The 21,418-nt window shown below is 29.5% G+C and overlaps 1 protein-coding gene across 1 annotated transcript; it reads left to right on the top strand.

The window, feature by feature from the left end:
* Positions 1–12,282: 12,282 nt before the first annotated feature.
* Positions 12,283–17,329, top strand: LOC136088143 (uncharacterized). Its single transcript, XM_065811806.1, has 5 exons — positions 12,283–12,307; positions 15,569–16,064; positions 16,188–16,773; positions 16,903–17,147; positions 17,218–17,329. Exons 1-5 carry the CDS (start codon positions 12,283–12,285, stop codon positions 17,327–17,329), a joined length of 1,464 nt encoding a protein of 487 aa, XP_065667878.1.
* Positions 17,330–21,418: the final 4,089 nt, after the last annotated feature.

The following is a 21,418-nucleotide window of genomic DNA, read 5'->3' as shown; positions in this document are numbered from 1 at the left end:
CAGACGTCCATGTGCTGAAAGGCCAGATAGAAATTTTGATAGATATCTGTTATTTAGAAGGTGATGAAGATTTTAAGTCATCAAGAATACTAGCCAAGATGCTGAAAGACATTTTGTACCATGTTGTGAAGTTAAAGGATATACTGAAACAAGCCCATAAACTATGCATTTTTGTAATCACAGCTGCTTATGGTGTAGCATCAAATGAGCGTTCTTTCAGCCAACTCAAGATTTTAAAATCACATCTGAGAACAACAATGAGTGACGAGAGATTGAATAGTCTTATGCTACTGAAGTGCGAAAAAGAACTTTGTAAAGGAGTTAACCCCGAACATCTTGTTAAGCGATGGGTTTAATTGAAGAAACGTCATATTAAAATCAAACAGTAGACAAAAAATGATAGACTGATGATAAAATATTGTGCGTATAAGTCTTGTAATAAAATAATATTTTCCATATTCCTTTGTATCCATTTCCGTAAAATTTTAAACTGCTATATATGCTGCCAGAATGGTTTGTAAAGTTTATTGGATTTGTAAATTGTGTTTTTTTGGACTGATACAATTTCACTATAAATGGATAAAACTTTTAGACGTTTTTTGAATTGAATATTTTGTATATATGTAAAGGAAGCCATGTTTTGTTAATAAAAGTTAATAAATACTGATAATTGGCAATTCATGAGAGTGAGTGCAGTGTAGTACAACAATCAGAAGATTTTGTAAATAGGACAGAAATTAATTTCTTGAATTCTTGAATTATAAAAAATAGTTGTGAAAACTATGTGAAGCAGTTGGGAAAAACAAGGTCTCTTAACCCTCCCCCCCCCCCTGGAATTTTATCACGCAACGCCCCTGGTTACACTTGTGAAAATTAAAAAAATGATAAAAGCCTTGTTTACAAACTAAAAAGTAGAGACGGAAGCTGCGCTAAAGCAACAAGAAAGCAACTTTATAAGTATCGTTAGTGCAAACACCAAAATTTTAAACGAAAGTTTAGACAAAGCAGAAAAAAATATTTTAGAGAACGCTAAAAAGTATCAACACTTGCAACAGAAGTTGAAGAAATAAAGGTTAGTCTAAATTTTCATGAGGAACTTATTGAAAAAAAAAATAAAAAATGCGTTAGATATTTTCATAAAAAATAAATCTAACCATAATGAAATACAAATAACAACACTGACCTCAAAAAAATTAACAGTAAGCTAAGAGAAATTGAAGATAGAACAAGGAGGAACAATCTAAGAGTTGACGGAGTTAAAGAAGTTGATAATAAAACCTGGCTGGAAAGCGAACAAAAAGTAAAAGAAATATTTAATGAGTACTTGGGTGTAGAAAATGTAAAAATTGAAAGAGCACATAGAGCTGGTAAAGAGAACAGAACAATTGTTCTGAAACTATTGGACTTTAATGATAAGGAGGAAATTTTAAGAAATGCCTCAAAGTTAAAGGGAAAATATATATAAAATATATATAACGAAGATTACTGCATGGAGACAAATAAAATAAGAAAGGAACTGCGTGAAAAAATGAAAATTGAAAGAAAATCGGGAAAATTTGCTTACATATCATACAACAAGCTTATTGTACGCGAGTGGAAGACAAATAAAAAGTAATTTTCTACTTATTTTATTTACGGTTTATTTAATTTTTATTTATTTTTTGAATATTTTTATTGATAATATATCAATAACGAAACCCTTTAAAATGAATCCGAAAACGTTTGAATACGAAAGTCTTTTTGAAAACATTTCAGAAAAGGTTTTTAAAATAAAAACACTTTTGATAAATATGACCTTGACAAAAACTTTATTGATAACTTTTCATTAACGAATATGGAGACACCTTACATGTTTCCAGATGAAATAAATAAGTATTTAAAAGATGTTAAACCTTATGAGAACCTTTCTCTTGTTCATCTTGATATTAGAAGTGCTAAAGCAAATTTTGAAAACTTTAAAATATTCTTAGAGGAAAGCAATTTAATTTTTAATATTATTTGTTAAAGCGAGACATGGTTAACTGATGACGAATTTAACGAAAGCACGCTTTTTCAATTAAATAACTATGAAGGAGTGCATTTGCAGAGGAAATCGAAAAAAAGAGGTGGGGGTGTGTTGTTGTTTACATCAAAAATAGTTTGCGGTATAAATTACGAAACGACCTATAGATATCTGATTACGACAGGGAATTTGTTTCTATTGAAATCATTAACAATGACTCTAAAAATACCTTAATATCATGCTGTTATAAACCGCCACAAACATCAACAGAAATATTCTCAAATCATCTTCAAAATATTATTTTGAAAAGCTTCCAAGAAAAAAAAAATTATTTATCCTAGGAGATTTTAATCTTAATGCTCTATATTATGAAAATAATAAAGAAACACAAAATTTTTACAATAATTTATTTCGATTTGGTGTAATTCTTCTTATAAATAAACCAACCCGAATTACAAAAATTCGGCAACACTAATAGATAATATACTAACAAATTCTTTATTTGAAATCTCCTTAAAGAAAGGAGTAATTAAAACAACTATATCGGATCACTTTCCGATATTTATTTCAATTAATACCTCAAATAAAATTAAAATAAATTAAAAAAAAACACCGCGGCATTTTTCTTTGGATAGCCAGGTTATCTTTAAAAGTGAGTTCACTGACCAATATTCACTGGTCAGATTTAGAATCCTCAAATGATACCAATTTAATGTATAACACGTTTATAGATATTTTTTTATTTCTTTATAATAAACACTTCCCCAAAGTAGTAAAAACAATTAAATTTAAAGACATAAATTCACCTTGGTTAAGTAAAGGTCTTAAAAAATCATCTAAGCGGAAACAACGATTATATATAAAGTACCTTTAAAAAAATGCGATAAAACAAAATCGGAATACAAGAATTATGCAAGTCTCTTTAAGAAAATTAAAAAAACCGCTAAAACTAGTTATTATAATAAACTACTTGAAAAGTGTCAAACAGATTCTAGGAAAACATGGCAATTATTAAATGAAATTATTGGTAAACCAAAAATTAACAAACCGTGCTTTCCTAAAACTATAAAAAACCAACCACAAAACAATTGATGATGAAAACTTCATTGCAAATGAGTTTAACAACTTCTTTGTTAATATAGGATCTAAACTTGCATCCCAATTTCCTAGTGTAAATAAATCTTTTGATAAATATTTAGATCGTAATAAAAATGAATTGAATAACGAAAAACTAACAATGTTAGAATTTGACAATGCTTTTAAAAGCATAAAAAGAAACAAAGCAACCGGAATCGACGATATTAATAGCAACATTATAATTAACTGCCAAAACGAGCCTAAAGTTCCTATATTTAAAATATTTAAACACTCCATAAAGGAAGATATCTTTCCTGAAAAACTGAAAACTGGGAAAGTAAAACCTATTTCTAAATCAGGAGATACAAGTGAAATAGGCAATTACAGACCAATATCAATACTTTCTACATTCTCTAAGATACTTGAGAGAATTATGCACAATAGAGTATATACTTTTTTTAAAGAAAATAATTTTATTTACTCCAAGCAATTCGGCTTTCAAAGGAATACATCAACTGAACACGCAATCCTTCACCTAGTTGATGAAATAAAAAGCTCTTTTACAAACGGAGAAGTTACATTAGGTGTATTTATAGATCTCTCTAAGACTTTTGATATAGTCGACCACAAAATATTATTATCAAACCTTAGCATGTATGGCATAAGGGGTAGAACGAACAAATGGATAGAAAGCTACTTAGATAAACGTGTGCAATCTATATACTATGGAGATAATAAACTCTCTTATCCTTCGATATTAAAGTGTCGTGTTCCTCAGTGTTCAATACTTGGGCCTTTGCTTTTTTTAATCTATGTTAACGATCTCTACCAGGCATCAAAAAGAATTTTAACTATAATGTTTGCTGATGATAGCAACTTTTTTATCTCCGTAAAAATTATAAACGAACTGTGCGTAAAGATGAATCAAGAATTAGAAAAAATTTATGGATGGTTTAGGGCAAATAAACTTTCTATTAACTCAAGTAAAACGAAGTTTTCTTTATTTCATCCTTCTTATAAAAATAAAGAAGTCGAATCTTCTCTTCCAAAAATGTTTATTGAAAATAGAGAAATAAGTAGGGATAATGTTACTAAATTTTTAGGTGTTTTTATTGACGAAAATCTAAATTGGAATAAACATATTGCCTATTTAGATAGTAAAATATCTAAAAGTATCGGAATAATATACCGATCACGCCATTTATTGAAAAAGCTGCTACTCAAACAAATCTACTATAGCTTTGTTCAAAGTTATTTAAGTTACGGTAATACAGCATGGGGTAGTACCTATAAAAGCAAACTAGAACCTCTCTATCGTAAACAGAAGCATGCTATACGAGTAATTAGTTTTAAAAATGAAAAAGAACACACAAAGCCTCTTTTTGAACAGATGTCTTTACTAACATTGTTTGAACTAAATATATATAATGTTCTAAGTCTTATGTATAATAGTAAAATGCAAAAAACTCCTACAATTTTCTATAGTCTTTATAATTATTAGCCAGAGTATAAATACCTGTTGCGCACAAATAGTACCCTTTTAGAGCCTTCATGCAAAACTAAGCTTGAGCAATTTAAAATAACTTATCGTGCACCTCATATCTGGAATAAGTTTATTAACATTATTGCACATTATTATACTCAATTTACGATTATTTTGGACTTAGGACGTTCTTGATCTCAGGTCTTCAATTGTTATCTTACATTTTAATACAATTATAACGTAACAATTTAACGTAAAAATTTTGTAAATATTTTTATTTTTCTATACGTATATACAGTATCGGACAAAACCAGTGCAACCAAATAACGCTAATTTAGTTTCTTTATATAGAAGTGCTGCATTTTTTTCAATTTAGAGAAATAACTATGTAACTGTTTAGAGACAAAGTTCTTCAAGTTTTATTCATCACAAAGTTTATTATTTGTACACGAAAATTAATAAATTAATCAAAAGTAATAAAAAAAGTTGATTTCCTACTGGACAAAACAAGTGCAACTCAACAAAATGTTGACCAAGTTGTATTTCGCTATCAATATTTCGTGGCGAATCCTTTGTTGTCGATCACAGTCTTGCATCTTCGAGGCATAGATTCAATCAGGTGATCAATGAAACTTTGTGGAATCGCTGCCCAGGCCTTTTGTTCAAACAGTTGATCCTTATTACGAACACCTTCACGATTAATTCTGCGGTTGACGATCTCCCACAGGTTCTCGATAGGGTTGAGATCCGGAGATTGAGGCGGCCAACCCATCACCGATAGGTGGTTGTCTTGAAACCACTGCTTGACTACTTTTGCAGTGTGTTTTGGATCGTAGTCTTGCTGAAAAACCCATCTTGTTGGCATATTCCATTCAGCATGAGGTAACATAACATCTTTCAGAATATTTTTATACATGAAACGGTCCATTATTCCATCGTTTCGATGTATTGGACCTAGACCATTAGCAGAAAAACACCCCCAGACCATTACATTGCCTCCACCATGCTTCACGGTCTTATGGCGTAACGTAAATCGAGGCGTTTTCCGACCGGTCGACGTACACAGCAAATGCCATCGCTCCCAATGATGTTGAACTTCGATTCATCACTGAACAGGACAGTTCGCCATTTCTGCACATTCTAGTCAATATGAGATGTAGCAAACAGAAGTCTTTTCTTCTGGTTTTTTAGTGAAATCAGCGGTTTCTTTGCAGGGCGTCGAGAAAACAATCAGGCTTCAACAGCACGTCGTCTGATTGTTCGGTCCGATACAGGCAGCTCTAATTGCTTTTGTATCTCGACTGATGATATCTAGGGATCCTTCTTGACGAATCTGACGATCATAGAATCCTCTCTAGAAGTGGTGGAACGCGGTCTTCCACCTTTGTTATCTGCTGCCAACTTCCCCGTAGAACAATATTTGGAACATAGTCTTGATACGGTCCATTTTTTCACGCGATATTTATCACAAATACTTTTTTGTGACATTTTACTTACGTAATCACCAATAATTTTCTTTCTTAGTTCCAATCCAAGACGGTCGGGAGCCATTTTTGCACTTGAAGTCATAAAAATAATAAAAATAAATAATCACGCTTCTCAAGGCTTACCGTGTTACATTTACCTTGTGATGATACAATAATGCTCTGTGGAACACAACGTCTTGGTTGGATGTGGACTGTATTGATGTAATGAAACACTTGTTGTATTTCACTTCTTGTATTGATGTTCTTCGATAAAACACTTTGATAAAACTCACTTCGATAAACTGTCTTAATAATACTAACTGATTGACTTCCATATACTGACTGAATTACATGTCGATTTACATGTCTCTTATACAGTAAAATGAACCTGTGTGAACCTGTTCTGGAAGATTCTAGATGCTTCTTTTTGATGCTTCTGGAAGCTTCTGGATGCGTCTGGATGCTTCTGAATGTTTCTGGATACTTCTGGTAGCTACTGGATGCTTCCAGATGCTTCTTCTGTAAACTTCTGGAAGCTTCTGGAAACTTCTGGATACTTCCTTTAATTATTAAAAAGCTTCCGTGACGTTGACACGGACCAGACTTAAGAAAAAGAAACAAACCAAAAAAGTTGCACTTGTTTTGTCCGCTGCAAAATGGCACTTGTCGACGAAATTCTGCCTGTGTGCTGTCACCTGTCAGCTGATTGCTTATGTCATGGCATGCTATGACTCCAGACTCATGAACTGTTTGCTGTGGTAGTATAGTTCGTTTCGTTTTTAAGACATGTAAAATCAGGAACACTTTTTAGCATTGTTCGATGTTGGTTGCAAATGTTTTGTCCAATACTGTATATATATATATATATATATATATATATATATATATATATATATATATATATATATATATATATATATATATATATATATATATATACATGTGTTTATGACAATGTAAAGCGGTTCTTGATGATAAGACCTTTTGGTCTTCTGCAAGTTTCCCGCGTTCTTTTTATAGTTCGTATTACAGTAGTTTATTATTTATGTTTGTGATTTTTTATATTTATATGTATATTCAATCTTAACGAATCTTTATTATGTAATCACGAAAATGTATACTATGGAACAAAAATAAATTAATAAAATAAAATAAATATTTTGATACAACCCAGCCGGCACATCTGGTATTGTAAATAGCCAGATAGTATTTATCACGTATTATATACCATTTTTAAAACTAGAAAAATGCGCTTCTATTTTTAAGTTTTAAATTCGAGTTCAATACCACGTATTAATCAAGTATACGTATAATCGTGCCCCGTTTTGTTTAAATATAAGCATTAAACAGAAAAATTAGGGTGCAGAGCGAATGCGCACACTAAAATTGCTAGTTCAAAATTACATTAAACAAGAAGTTTCGTGATAAGTCTTTATTTCATTTATGCAACTTTTAAAATTGTCTAAAATTGTTATCTTGTTTTAATAAAAACTCATATTCTATAATTATATTCTGTCAGGAATATTCAGGTATATACGAGAAGCTATATGAAAAGTCTTAATATAGCTTTTGTGACATATGTGAAATGTTAAAAAATGTCTTACAAACTAAGTCTTAATGCCAACAAAACTGAACTCATTATTTTCAAATCAAGTTAATCTAAAATGTATAAAAACCTAAGTTATAGATTAAAAATCTTTCCCGTAGTTTCATTTTGGAATTTAAATTAACTCAAATCTATCCTTTTCCTCTTATCTTAAAAACTTAATCGTGAAATTATGTAGATCAAATAGAATGCAATTCGCCACTATGCCAATTATGAAACTCTACTTAAAATATAGCATGCAATTTTTGGATCACATCTTAGATATGCTTGTCAGGCATGGGGACAAAGCAAGTTTAACGCTTTTTTAAGATTATCTAACCTACAAAACAAGTCTTTAAAAATAATATTCTTTCAATAATATCATTCTAGTTCTGACATTTACTCTCTATCAAAAATACTCCAATTGTGTGATCTTGTTTATTTATTAAATCATCTATTTGACTGGAATCATAAACAAGTAAACCTCCCTTCGTCATTCTCCGATTTTTTTACCACTAAAAAAAGTTTTCGCTATTACCTTCGATCTTTTAGTGACTTTAAATTATCTATTCCAAATTGCTGTTCAGTAAAATATGGTTATAATTCCAGCAAAAACCAATGCATAAAATCGTGGAGAATTTACTACTTCATTTTCAATCACTCAACTCTATTTCACAATTTAAAAACCATCTTTTTGACTCTGTTTGAAAAATACAGTATTTAAAATGTTAGGCTTATAATAGATTATTATCGCTATTTTTATTAGTATTATTATTATTATTATTATTATTATTACTATTATTATACGTGATGTTACTATTAATTACAATTTATTTACGTTTTTATTACTGTCATTATTACTTATTAATATTGTTTAATATTTATTTGTGTATTTATTAGTATTATTATTACATTTATTATGATCGTTATTATTGTTATTAATTTTATTATCATTATTATTATTACCATTTTATTATTATTTAACGCCAGGATGATATTTTTTATATCATCTTGGCGTTCTTAAGTTTCTGAGTTCAAGTAAGCTTTATATAATATTAGTTATTATTATTATTATTATTATTATTATTATTATTATTATTATTATTATTATTATTATTATTATTATTACTAATATAATCATTATTATTAGGGTTACTATATTTAATAGTATTATTGTTATTATTATAATCCTTATCGTTAAATTTACTTAACATTATTACATGATTGCAATAATTATTTAATTGGTAAATTATATAATAATTGGTTAATTATTTAATGATGTTATCATTTACAACTCATTAGTGCAAATTGTAACGGGTATAAATCTGTTATCGCATAATATATGTGATAATAGATAATAGGCACCAGAAGCATAGATAGAATAAATCAATCTATACTTCGGGTAAGTATGTTGTTGTTGTTGTTGTTATTGTTGTCGTTGTTGTCGTTGTTGTTGTTGTTGTTGTTGTTGTTGTTGTTGTTGTTGTTGTTGTTGTTGTTGTTGTTGTTGTTGTTGTAAATATACATCCATTACAGTTTGCACTGATATGTTGGTAAAAATATGTTTGGCTAAAGTATTATCACGTATATCAACTTATCAGTAGAAACTGTAAGTACAGTTTGCACTGATATGTTGATATATATGATAATGCTTTATTTGAACAATATTTATTGTTCAGCTAAAGTATTATAAATATACCAAAATATATTAGAGATATATTTATTATCTAATATTATATAATATATGTAATGGTGTCAAATGTCTCAATCAAATTTGTTGAGCATGATTTGTTTGGAACAAAACCAGTTTGCCTCTTAGAAATAAGATTATTTAAAACTAAATGTTCCAGAATTATGTCCCGAATAAGCTTTTCGAACATTTTACAAATCACAGAAGTCAAGGATATTGGTCTATAGTTTTCTGGTTCGAGTTTTGATCCCCCTTTGTAAATAGGTGATATATTTGCAACAGACTAATGGTAAGGGACACAACCAGTGTCAAAATTCAATTTGAAAATATAGATAATCGGATCAACAAAACCTTTTGCAACATGTTTTAAAACAAACGAACTAATTTTATCAAAACCCATCGCTTCTGCCTCATCGATACTTTCAAAAATTTTTAGTATTTTTTCATAGGTAATCATATCAGATAATATACTGTCATCACACTGATTTTCACATCTTTGCAAGAACTTGGGTATTGCTTGGTCATCATCTTTTACAAAGACTGACTTAAATTGCTTATTTAATATATTTGAAAAGTCTAATATTTCAGTTGTAATTTGTTCTTTTTTATTTTTCATGGCTCTAATTTGGGATTTAACATTTTATTTTTTATTTACGTAAGAGAATAAAAGTTTAGGTGTTAGCTTTGCTCTTTTTACTAAATCCATTTCGTATTCTCGAGTTGATCTTTTAACTTTTTTTTTAACATTAGCGCAAATTTTGTTGATTTCCTTTCGAGATTCTAGACTTTGCCGATGCACAATCGAATAAAATAGAGATTGTTTCATCTTTACTGCCTTTTTAACTTTTGCATCCAGCCATGGTTGGATACTTTTTTTTGTTATTAAAAGTAGGAACAAACAATCAACAAGATTCATTAAAAATATGTAAAAATAACTCATAGCACTCACAGGCTGATTTATCATAAAATAGCTCAACCCAGTTGACTTGTTTTAAGTACTTAATCATTTGTGTAAATTTACCTTTTTTAAAGCAAAACTTATCTCTTGTGAATACTATATTGTCACTAGAACTAGTAAAATATTGCCAAGTGACGGAGTAATGGTATCTTCCCTTTTCATAGTGATCTAACTGTGGACCACATTGAAGAAAATCTATGCAATTCAGATTGCAAGCTAAAACAAGGTCAAGGGTGTTAACTGCAGGAACAGAATCACTTTGTTTAAATGTTGGAAAGTTTACTATTTGGTATAAATTACAATGATTTAAAACTTTAATAAATTCATGCTCAGTTGAGTTTTCATTTGAATGATTTATTGGACCGTCATCTGCCCATTCTATATTAGGGAAATTGAAATCTCCTACAACAATGAGATCCGTGTATTTTTTGCCACTTTTGAGTTTTAAAGCAGTTTTGATTGAGTCTAGAATTGATTTTGAGTAATCAGCTGTAGAATTTAATGGTCGATATATACAACCAACAATTAACTTAAAATTATTACATTTTATTGAGCACCAAACTTGTTCAACCTCTCTATTGTTAAGATGTGGATTAACAACTTCTATATTCATAAGATTTTTATTTACGGAAATGGCAACTCCTCCTCCAATTCTATCTCTATTTGCGTGATATAGGTCATATCCATCAATGTTTTTAATTGTATCCAATTTGAACCAAGTCTCTGTAATTGCGATAACATCTACTTTTTTTGTCAAAGCAAGTGCGGACAGCTCGGATAACTTATTAGAGTTAAATGAGGTAGCATTGGTGTAATAAAAATTAATTGGTTTGTTGTTAGTCTTAATATTTTGCTTCAAATAAATAGGTAGTTGTTCATTATATAACTTTTGATGAGATTTATAAGATTGGCTGGTATGGGCCCCTCCGGGCCTGCTTGGCAATACTTTTTTTGACTAATGGGTAAACTTTGCTGTTGCCAATATTTTTTGTTGTAGTAATATCAATACACAACAATTTTCCGCTTCTAATGGCAAATCGAAAGGGCTGGTCTAGGTTATTATTGCGTTGTAAGTCTTCATTTGCCTCTTTTCTCTCTTTTTTCAATTGAGCAGATTCAGCCTGCTCATCAGGAGTGCGATCAGGTCTTATATATACTTTTTTGTATACCTCAATTGTTGACAGTTCTTTGGCTGCAGACAACATCTCGTTTCGTGCTACTTCATTCTCAAATTCAACAACTAATGGTTCTCGTGTATTGTTTACTGAGGCAACTTTAGATTTTAGTCTGAATGTTGATTTTATTATTATTTGTCTGTTCAGCGAACGTATTAATTCATTGACCATGTTATCGTTTTCTGTCTTACGGTCCTTGTTTGTTCTTTTTTGTGAGTTAGCCAGACCGACAATTGTAACATTTTAGACTTTTTACTGGATAGTTTTTCACGACTGCTTAACACTTTGATGCTTGCATTATAAAGCTCAGAACCTGGTTTGGCTAATTGCTTAGCAATTTGGCTGTAATAAACAGCAGGTGAACTAGAAGGTGGTACATTTGCATTTTTCTCTTCTAAGCTTTTATTTTTCTTGTTAATTTCAGCTATTTCTGCATCTTTTTCCGTCAATTTCACTTCAAATAATTTAGTTTGTTGATTTAGTTTTAGCATAAAGTCATCCTTTAGCTCTTCAATTGCTTTGTTAATCATCAAAACCATAAAATTCTTTTGTTGGTCAGTGAGCTTTGTCATATCTCAATCCATAATTTCCACCAATGAAATGAAAAAAAGACAACCACTGCAAACACTGTGGATTACTTCTTGTTGATACGTTGGTCTTTATAGGAGGGCTACCACTCTGAATACCAGTGGATTACCTCTCGGTCAGAATTATTATTATATATTATATTAGTTATCTTATTAACACAAATAGAACTGTTAGTTTTTTGTGTTTTTTTTTAATATACATTAAAGTTATTATTTGAATTTATGTATTTATTATATTTATGTAAAGGTTGTTAACAATATGTATATTATTAAAGCTGCTATTGGTAAAAATTTTATTAAGCAAACAAAAATTAGAAATTTTTATATTGTTATCAATCTTTGTTTTTACATATCCAGTTGTATAGTGTTATACAAAATATTAAGTTCTTTGCTTTTTGTCTTATTAAGGATGACGATGGCAAAATGAACGACAATGAATACAGAAAGGTAAAACTAACTCAATTGAAAATTTTAGAATTTTTTGGATGTGGTATATGTCTCACCTTAAATTGGTTGTATGCATTCAGATTTAAGTAAGAACTTTTCGTTTGGTTGAATTAATTTTTTTTTCTCATATAGATTTCTTATATTTGGAAGAACTATCAAAAATCATCAGAAGTTTTGTTTTTCTTCGAAATCGTCTTTTTTTATGATGTACCACCAAAGGCGAATGTAGTCAAATCTTTCATTAAAATGGATTTCAATTGTTTGCCTATTAATGTAGTTTTTAAATATTACGTTATATAGTGTATTTTTAGTTGTATAAACAGTAATTGTAAAAAAATTGTTAGAAATAATGCATTTATATCATACATGGTAAATACATTATAATACATTAGTATACAAGTCTACAAGGATTTTGGTGTAATTTTGTTATTATAAATTTAATAAAACATGTTTTTATTATATTATAAAAACTATAATATAGTTGTGGATATAAAACACTGTAAGTGTTAATTTAATAAAATATTCAAGTTTTAGTTTTTTGTTACTGTTTTTAGTGCGAATGCGTGTGCGCGTTTGTATATACATGTAATAAAAACCCGTTTCAGACGTGTGTTATGTGTCCAATAGTCTACGCGTTGAAAATGTCATTCGGGTGCGTGTTCTACTCGGTAAAATGGCTAACATACGTTCTTGAATAACACGTATTCTAAAAATTTTTAAATAAAAGATATACACTTACTTATTTTTATGGGAGACTATATTTATACCTAAATATGTAACTTTAATACATATATAATGACTTTATTTAAATGTATTATTAAAAAGACATTAGAAACATTGGAAACTTCAATGGTATTGTAGAATATTTTTGCGTACTCTTTTACAAAAATGTGACGTATCTCGAATTTTCAATTTCTACTATAAAACCAAATTTGATTTCATATTTTTGAAAATTTAGTTTCTTTTTTTAAGGCAAAAAGCTAACTATTTAAAACGAAGCAAAACGATGAAAAAAGGTTTTTCATTCATTATCTTGATTATGTTCCTTGATTTATTTTCGTTAAAGTTAATTTTTTTTTATTTGATGGACGGAAATGAAGCTTACGGATAATAAAAACATAACTTATTTAAATAAAAAAATAAAAACTTATAAATAAAAATAAAAACTGATAAAAATATAAGTTATTTTAATCTTATTTGTATTAATGTATATTTAATCATTAATACCCTTTTGTATTTTTATTTGAAACTGTAGAGTTTTCTAATAATGTAATCAGGAACAGCGGAGCTGTTTTTGGTGTTAGAAATGGCCAACTTCCATACATGAAGCAAACTCCAAACATTTATATGCTCATGTGTTATGTCAAATAAAGATGCATTACGAAAAATTGCGATGATCGGAGGTTTTAAATGTATACAAACTAAACATTTATCAAAATTTATTGTTTATGTTTAAATTGTATAATGTATAATTGTATAATGTACATGTTTCCATCATAATTTCAGTCACATTTCTTTTTAATTAATCACAGGTACGTAACAAGACATTCCATTGACAATTTTTACATTCCGTCAATATCTAAAAAATTGGACTACTCAATTACTACTCAACTACTTGTTCCACAGACGTGGTCCCTATAACCACAATTAAAACATTTAAAAAAACCGCGAAACAACACTTTTAAAATCTAACCAATAAAAATATTTTTTGTATTTTTAACTCGTTTTTATGTATGTTTAACTTTTAAATATGTAAGAAATAATTTTATCTTTATATATTTTATGAAATTAAACGTTTAAATAAAATAAACTGTTTCGCTATCATTGTCTTCTGCTTGCTCCTGTCATAATTTAAAGAATATATTCTATTTTTACAAAATATATATTGATGAAATATATACTGAATTGAATACTAAAAAAGCATACGCATTTTGCTGTATTTAAAAACTCAGTCATGTATACGTCTTCTAAAACTTATAATATACCGTTTTAAAGCATTTGTTACCCTGAAAAACATTTTACATAACACTTAGATCTAAAAATAAAAGGATAACTATTTAACAAATAAATGCTGTTAATAACGCGATAACTCTACTTTTTTTAACAAAAGTTTCAGTAGAAAGACTCATTTTTCGTACTTAATAAGAACAAAATTAAATAGTTTTGTTTTTTAAAAAAATATTTCTAGAAAAATCAGCAAACCATTTGAATGTTTCTGTCTTCATCGACAGACTTCATCTTTCATTTCGTAATTTCCTCTTAGGCGTTGATCAGTCGTATACTTTTCAAATTTGTTTCCTGTAGGGCAACAAAATGTACAAGCAGGTTCAATCAGAGCCGTGGGTAGGCTCCCCCACACCCCCCAACTGGGGGGGTACCCAGCATTTTTAGGAGCCCTTTTTGTAATTTGAAATTATTTTTTTTGTATTTTTTATAATAAGAATATTTGAATATATATATAGTTACTGTTACTATTAATAAAAAAACATGGCCTTTTAAACACAATATTACCAAAATTAAGCAAGCCTCTAAATACAAATCTAAATACAAATAATAATATATTTGCACCTTTTATTAGGTGCAAATATATTATTATTTGTATTTAGATTACATATTTCAATGTTTATTTATTTATGAATTATAAATCGTTTTTTATTTTTGGCGATTCACAATTTATCTTATCATAATAATGTTTCTGACGCACAGAGGTGTGACATTGTTAAACGTGGTTTCAAAAAGATCGAAATTGATTTTCCATACAACTTAGAAAGAAGACGGTTTTCACTGAATTATTATAGCCGCAAGATGAAGAATGGAGAAATCTTTGAACGCACATGGCTCATATATTCTTTGAACAGCAATAAAGTGTTTTGTTTTTGTTGCAAACTTTTTGGGATGGATAACTTTACGAAAAGGTTAACTGATATTTTCTTTAATTTATTGCTTTGTTACTTTTTTTTTCTTAACTAATTTCTTTTCCTCAATTTTGGTAATGCAGGCATTGCAAATCAAGCTACCATAGACGAGAAACATATTTTGATATTTTGGAGGGCTGTGTTAGAAAGGATACTAGACATAACCTTATTTCTTTCTACAAGAAATCTTCCGTGGTTCAGACACAGCCATTGGTTCAAAGAGCAATGGAAACTTTCTTGGGGTATTTGAATTACTGGCTAAGTATGATACCGTTCTCAATGAGCTTATGCAAAGAATTCAAACCAAGGTGCACTACTTGAGCAATGACACACAGAACGAGTTGATTAGACTTTTAGCCAGGGAGATTGAATTCAAAAACCTTTCTAAGGTAAAAAAAAAAAAATACTATTCTGTTATTTTAGATTGTACGCCAAACGTTTCGCACAAAGAACAAATGAGCATTATTCTGCGATCAGTAACATGTACTCATGGAGTAGGTATCGACATTTCCAAAAATTTCTTTGGATATCTCACAGTAAATGATACCACTGGAAAAGGGCTTTTCAATGCATTTTTAAATCAGGCAAAAAATTGGGATCTAAATATTTTAGACTGTCGAGGTCAATCTTACGATAATGGTGCTAATATAAAAGGAAAAGTAAAAGGTGTTCAAGCAAGGTTTCTGGAAATGAATCCTAAGGTCTTATAAGTTCCGTGTGCTAACCATTCACTCAATCTTGTTATTGTTGATGGTGCACTGTCATCCATCAGTGCAATTTCTTTTTTTGGTGTTCTTTCAAGGTTATACACGCTCTTTTCATCGTCTTCTCCTCGATGGGAAATTTTAAAATCATGCGTGGCAATTCTAGGCAAGCCACAATCAGATACCAGATGGGAAAGTAGAATAAACTGTGTTAAACTACTTCGCTTCTATTTAAAAGAAATCTTAGAGGCACTTGAAAAATTGGAAGAACATGCCTTAGAAAATAGAGATGGGGCAACAGCCACAGAAGTACGATCGCTGACAGAATATATTAGAACATGGCCTTTCTTATTATCAATCATTATTTGGTATGACGTTTTATTTCAAATTAACAAATCAAGTAAGCTGCTTCAGTCTTTTGCAACCTCTCTCGACATATTAGCTAGTAAAATAAATGCAACAAAAGCGTTTCTTTATGAGTATCGCGAAAATGGATTTTCTGACGCACGTGTTAAGGCATCAGAAATCGCAGAAGTACTGGGTATTGAAAAGGTTTTTTCGATGGTGCGTTCACGAAAAAAAAAATCGATTTGTTCATACGAGTGTGCTGATCACACTTATCAACCTGAACATCAGTATAAAGCAGATTTCTTTTTGCCACTAATTGATACGTCAATTGTATCAGTAAAAGAGCGTTTTGAACAGATCAGCATTGTCACAAAGCTTTATGACTTTCTTTACTGATCTGAGAGTCTTATCAAAGCTTGTAATGAAAATTCTCTGTCTGCTTATTGCAAAAATTTGCAAATAAAGCTTGCTGATATAGATTCTGAGGATTTAGAATCGGAGTTAAAACGTTTTGTCATAGTTATAAAGGAGGAAAAAAATGCTCTCCTAAAATCTGCATATGACTTCCTAAACTACATCTACAAAGAAGAGTTGCAAGAAACTTATCCCAATCTAGTTATTGCGTTACGAATCATTCTTACTTTACCAGTTACTGTTGCAAGTGCAGAACGTAGCTTCAGCAAGTTAAAACTAATTAAAACATTTCATAGGTTAGTATAAATAATCTTGCTTCATTATACATAAATACGTGTAGCTTTATTTCTTTGTATTTTTAAACAGATCAACAATGGTCAATGAACGTTTGTCTTGCTTAGCAATGCTGTCTATTGAGAACGAGGTTGCAAGAACATTAAGTTATGAAGGCATAATAAATGAGTTTGCAAGCATGTAAACACGTCTCAAACCTTTTTTTGATGGTTTGCGACATACTTCTATTACACTGATCAACAAATAAAATTTTATTGTGCATATCTTGTTAACTAGGTGGTTTTTTAAAACAAATTAAATATGCTGATTTCAAATATGTAAACCATTTTTCACCATCACGTCAAGTTGTAAAGATATTTGGGTTCAAATCTTTAGTATTTAAGGTAAAGTCCCTAATATTGTCGAAAAAAAAGTTATTCAAAAGTATGTCAACCTGGGTCTCAAAAGAAGCGTATTTTTATAGAGATTTTAGAAAACATAAGTATTTTTCCTTAAAATTTATTGACAAAAATATTATGTAAAAAAATGCTAAAGACTCTTAGAAAAATTTCAACAGAATGTTATTTAGCAATAATACAGAAAATACTTATTTTTATAACAAATGAATAACATTTTTAAAATCTCTATGAAAATACGCTTATTTTGAGACCCAGGTTGACATACTTTTGAATAACTTTTTTTTCGACAATATTAGGGACTTTACCTTAAATACTAAAGATTTGAACCCAAATATCTTTACAACTTGACGTGATGGTGAAAAATGGTTTGCATACTTGAAATCAGCATATTTAATTTGTTTTAAAAAAACACCTAGTTAACAAGATATGCACAATAAAATTTTATTTGTTGATCAGTGTTATCTGCGTAATGCATTTACAGTAGTTAAAGAAACTCTTCACTAGTAACTCTATATCAATTTAACAGTTATAAAATATATCTTTGAATTTAAGCGTTAATTTGATTGCATTTAGTCTTATGAACGGCGACGTTAAAATATGTCAGGTACCCAGCTGTTTTGAAGCAATCTGTAAAATTTATCCACTTTAAAAAAAAAAAAAAAATTGGGGCCGTAATGGCTAGTTTTGGGGGGGCCCCAAATCCACAAGCCACGGCACTGGGTTCAATGATGAACTTAGCCTTATAGATTCAGGCCTAACAAAGGTTAGTGAACCTCTTCCAACAATTATGATGGATGTTCACCGGCTCTTGTTTATCCTGTGGTTCTTTAAGGTTAGAATCAGATTAGTTTCTTTCATTTAAGAAGATGTTCTCAATTCGTTGTCAAACCTTTTCATTAACTTAATTTATTTACCCTTTATCACTTCCGAAAACGGTATATTGCATGGATTCCAATCAAAACTAAATCATAATGTATTGAATGAAAAAAAGATGGAATCAAAAAAAAATTTTAGTGAATCAAATGCAGCATAAAAACACACGTTTCTATTGGGGCCATCCATATATTATGTACGCAAAAATCTCCAGATTTGGACCCCTCTCCCTCCTCCTTCGTACATTCTTTGAACCAAACGCTTCTCACCCCGACCCACCCTATGCGTACCGTCCTTACATAAGTTTCATATGCTTGGTGGTCTAACCCCCTCCCCCAATTCCATTCACGCACGCAAACGTGATTACTTTTTTTTTCGATGTTAAACTCTAATAACTTTATAAGGTGGTTATAGTTAAAAATCATTATAAAATCAAAAAAAAAATTTTATGTTATCTTACTTGAAATTTATTCTAGATTCAGAAAATATATATCTTTATATACATTCAAACTCAATATTATAAGTAATATCATTTTTTTTTTTAAGGTACAGTCTTTGATTTTCTGTTTTTTTATCCAACTATATGTTAAATTTTCAGTAATTAATAGCTTTTGCAGCCTAAAAATTGTAAACCATTTGCTATTCATAATGCAATAAAACCGGTTTTGAAAATTGTTGTAACGATATCTACATGGTACTACCCAAAATTTAAACTAGTGTTCGGCAAAATCAAATATACGTCAAACCTTTAAAGATTTGAATTTGAACTGTTCTTTGAGGGGATAGATTTGAATTTGATTTGACAAATATCTGGAGGATTTGGATTTGATTTTCAAATATTCACTTTGTTCTCAATTTTTGCGTTTGAAAAAAAAACGCCAAATTTTACAGGCCCGCAAACATATATATCACTTTATTCCGGGGTCTTTGCAGTGGTTTCCGGAATGGCGGTCGCCTTTCAATAACGGAAAAAAAAAAAAAAAAAAGAGTTTTTAATTAAAGTTTGTTAATATTAAAGAGAAAGTAAAGAGCATAGAGAAAGAAAAAAATAAAAGAAATGTAAACAAAGTACAAGATTAAAAGAAAAAACGTAGAAAAAAATATATGTAAAAATCAAAAGAAAAAATTGCAAATACAATTTAACCACAATAAAAATGGAAAAAGTAAAACAATAACGAATCGAAAAACATTCATTGAAAAAAACAATCATTCGAAAAAAGAAAATAATAAAAAAATATAATAATGGCTTGCTTGAAAGCAAAGAATTTTTTTTAATTTTATTAATTTTCTGTGCGTTTTTGTATATTGTCTTGTATGTTTGTCTATTGTTTGTATTTTCCGTCGTGTATTCAAATTCAAATTTATTTTAATATTCGTTATTCTTATTTTCATTAATTATTTTTCCATCAGTATCATCAAAAAAGGCTCTTCTCATTAGGAAAAAATCTTATTACTGACAAAAGAAATCTTCTCTCTGCAGATACCATTCAAGCTTGCCAGTGCTTGAAGTCTTGGTTGGATTAAAAAGAATAAAAGAAGCTGTAATGTGTGAGAAATAGTAACAAATGCTGCAATATGAATAAAATTTATAGATTCAGATAACTAAAATTAATAAATGAAATAAGTTAAATAACGTTCAAATATACATCAAATCTTGGAAAGATTTGAATTTGATCTAAATTCAAAATAGGAAGATTTGAATTTGGCCATTTCAAACATTTGACGCATATTTGATCAAACTATTTGAATTTGTGCCGAACACTAATTTAAACAAAGCATTTAATCAAATAATTTGGAAAAGGTGTTCTAACGATGTATTTGTTTGCAAAGAAGTTTTAGATATTTGTGTAGCTTCAGTTGTTATTCATTTCAATGATGGAATGTCTGGTTTTTCAAAAACTTTTAAGATATTAAATCTCAAATTTGTATATCTTGGTAATTATGACTCGTGTAAAATAGACCGCCACCGTCACTTTAAAAAGAAAATCTTATGAAACACTTAAAAAGGACAGAAAATGATAAGCGGTGTCAAAAAAGGGATTTATTAATAAAGAAAAGGACGTAGAAGGTGGCAAATCTTACTTTCAATGAAAATATTAGAAAATATTAATTTATGTTTTTTAAATGCGTTTTTTACAGAATTGTTTTTATCGATATTGCGCATAACTTAAAATGGATTTTCTTAAAATGTATAAAAGCAATCAACTTGAAATTTTTAGGGAGTAGTCCTTATCAATTACTTGAGGGACTGTAGCAGAATTATACTAAACTAATGATATTATTATAAGTTTGGAACAATTATCATAAATAAAAAGTTGATTTTTATTTTGCTTCCATTGCTTTTATCCGCCATTTTTGATGGACAAATTTTTCTTAAAAAATTCGCTACAGTCCCTTTGTGCTTAAATAATAAAGATATACTGAAATTTTTAGGCTTATTGGATGTTTATTTTAGGAGTCATAAAGTTTTTTAAGTGTGTTTATATTTTACTTATTTTTTGCTGACTCAACAAAACGAAAAGTTTTTTATAATTTTTTGAAGTGTATTCGTTGACGAAAATCATTATTCTTTTCATTCAAAGTTATGTGGAAACATTTATTTTTAAAATGCAGAACTTATTTTTTTAACCATAGAGCCGCCTTAACAGGCCATGAATATGAGCGGCGTTAACCTTTTATTAATGGGCAAGTGAACGTGAACTACCATCTCAATTTTTTGCGTTTGCGTACACATATTTGTTGGGCCCTCCCCCCCTACCTCATAGGCGCTCATGCGCGAATTACTCAACTTAGGACACCTTCTTCCTCCGAGGTGCATACGTAATATATGGATGACCCCAAGACCGAATAAAAAGTTCAAGCTCAAGAAGTTTTTAAAGACCAATTAAACTTTTTAAAAACGACTTCTGAATTTTTCAAACATGTTGTTATTTTTATTAACTAGATTTGCAGACCATTTTTTATTACTTGTAAAGTATTATGCGTTATTTCGGGAAAGGGAG

This window comes from Hydra vulgaris, chromosome 12 (assembly GCF_038396675.1).
Source record: "Hydra vulgaris chromosome 12, alternate assembly HydraT2T_AEP".
In the NCBI taxonomy this organism is placed as follows: domain Eukaryota; kingdom Metazoa; phylum Cnidaria; class Hydrozoa; order Anthoathecata; family Hydridae; genus Hydra; species Hydra vulgaris.
The sequence above is the reverse complement of the archived record's forward strand: the minus strand, read 5'-3'. Positions and strand labels throughout refer to the sequence as shown.

Coding starts and splice junctions, on each gene's coding strand:
- LOC136088143 (XM_065811806.1), top strand. CDS start 12,283: ATGTATATTATTAAAGCTGCTATTG. Junction 12,308..15,568: donor TATTATTAAAGCTGCTATTG/GTAAAAATTTTA, acceptor TCTTTCTACAAG/AAATCTTCCGTGGTTCAGAC. Junction 16,774..16,902: donor TTGATACGTCAATTGTATCA/GTAAAAGAGCGT, acceptor TTGCAAATAAAG/CTTGCTGATATAGATTCTGA.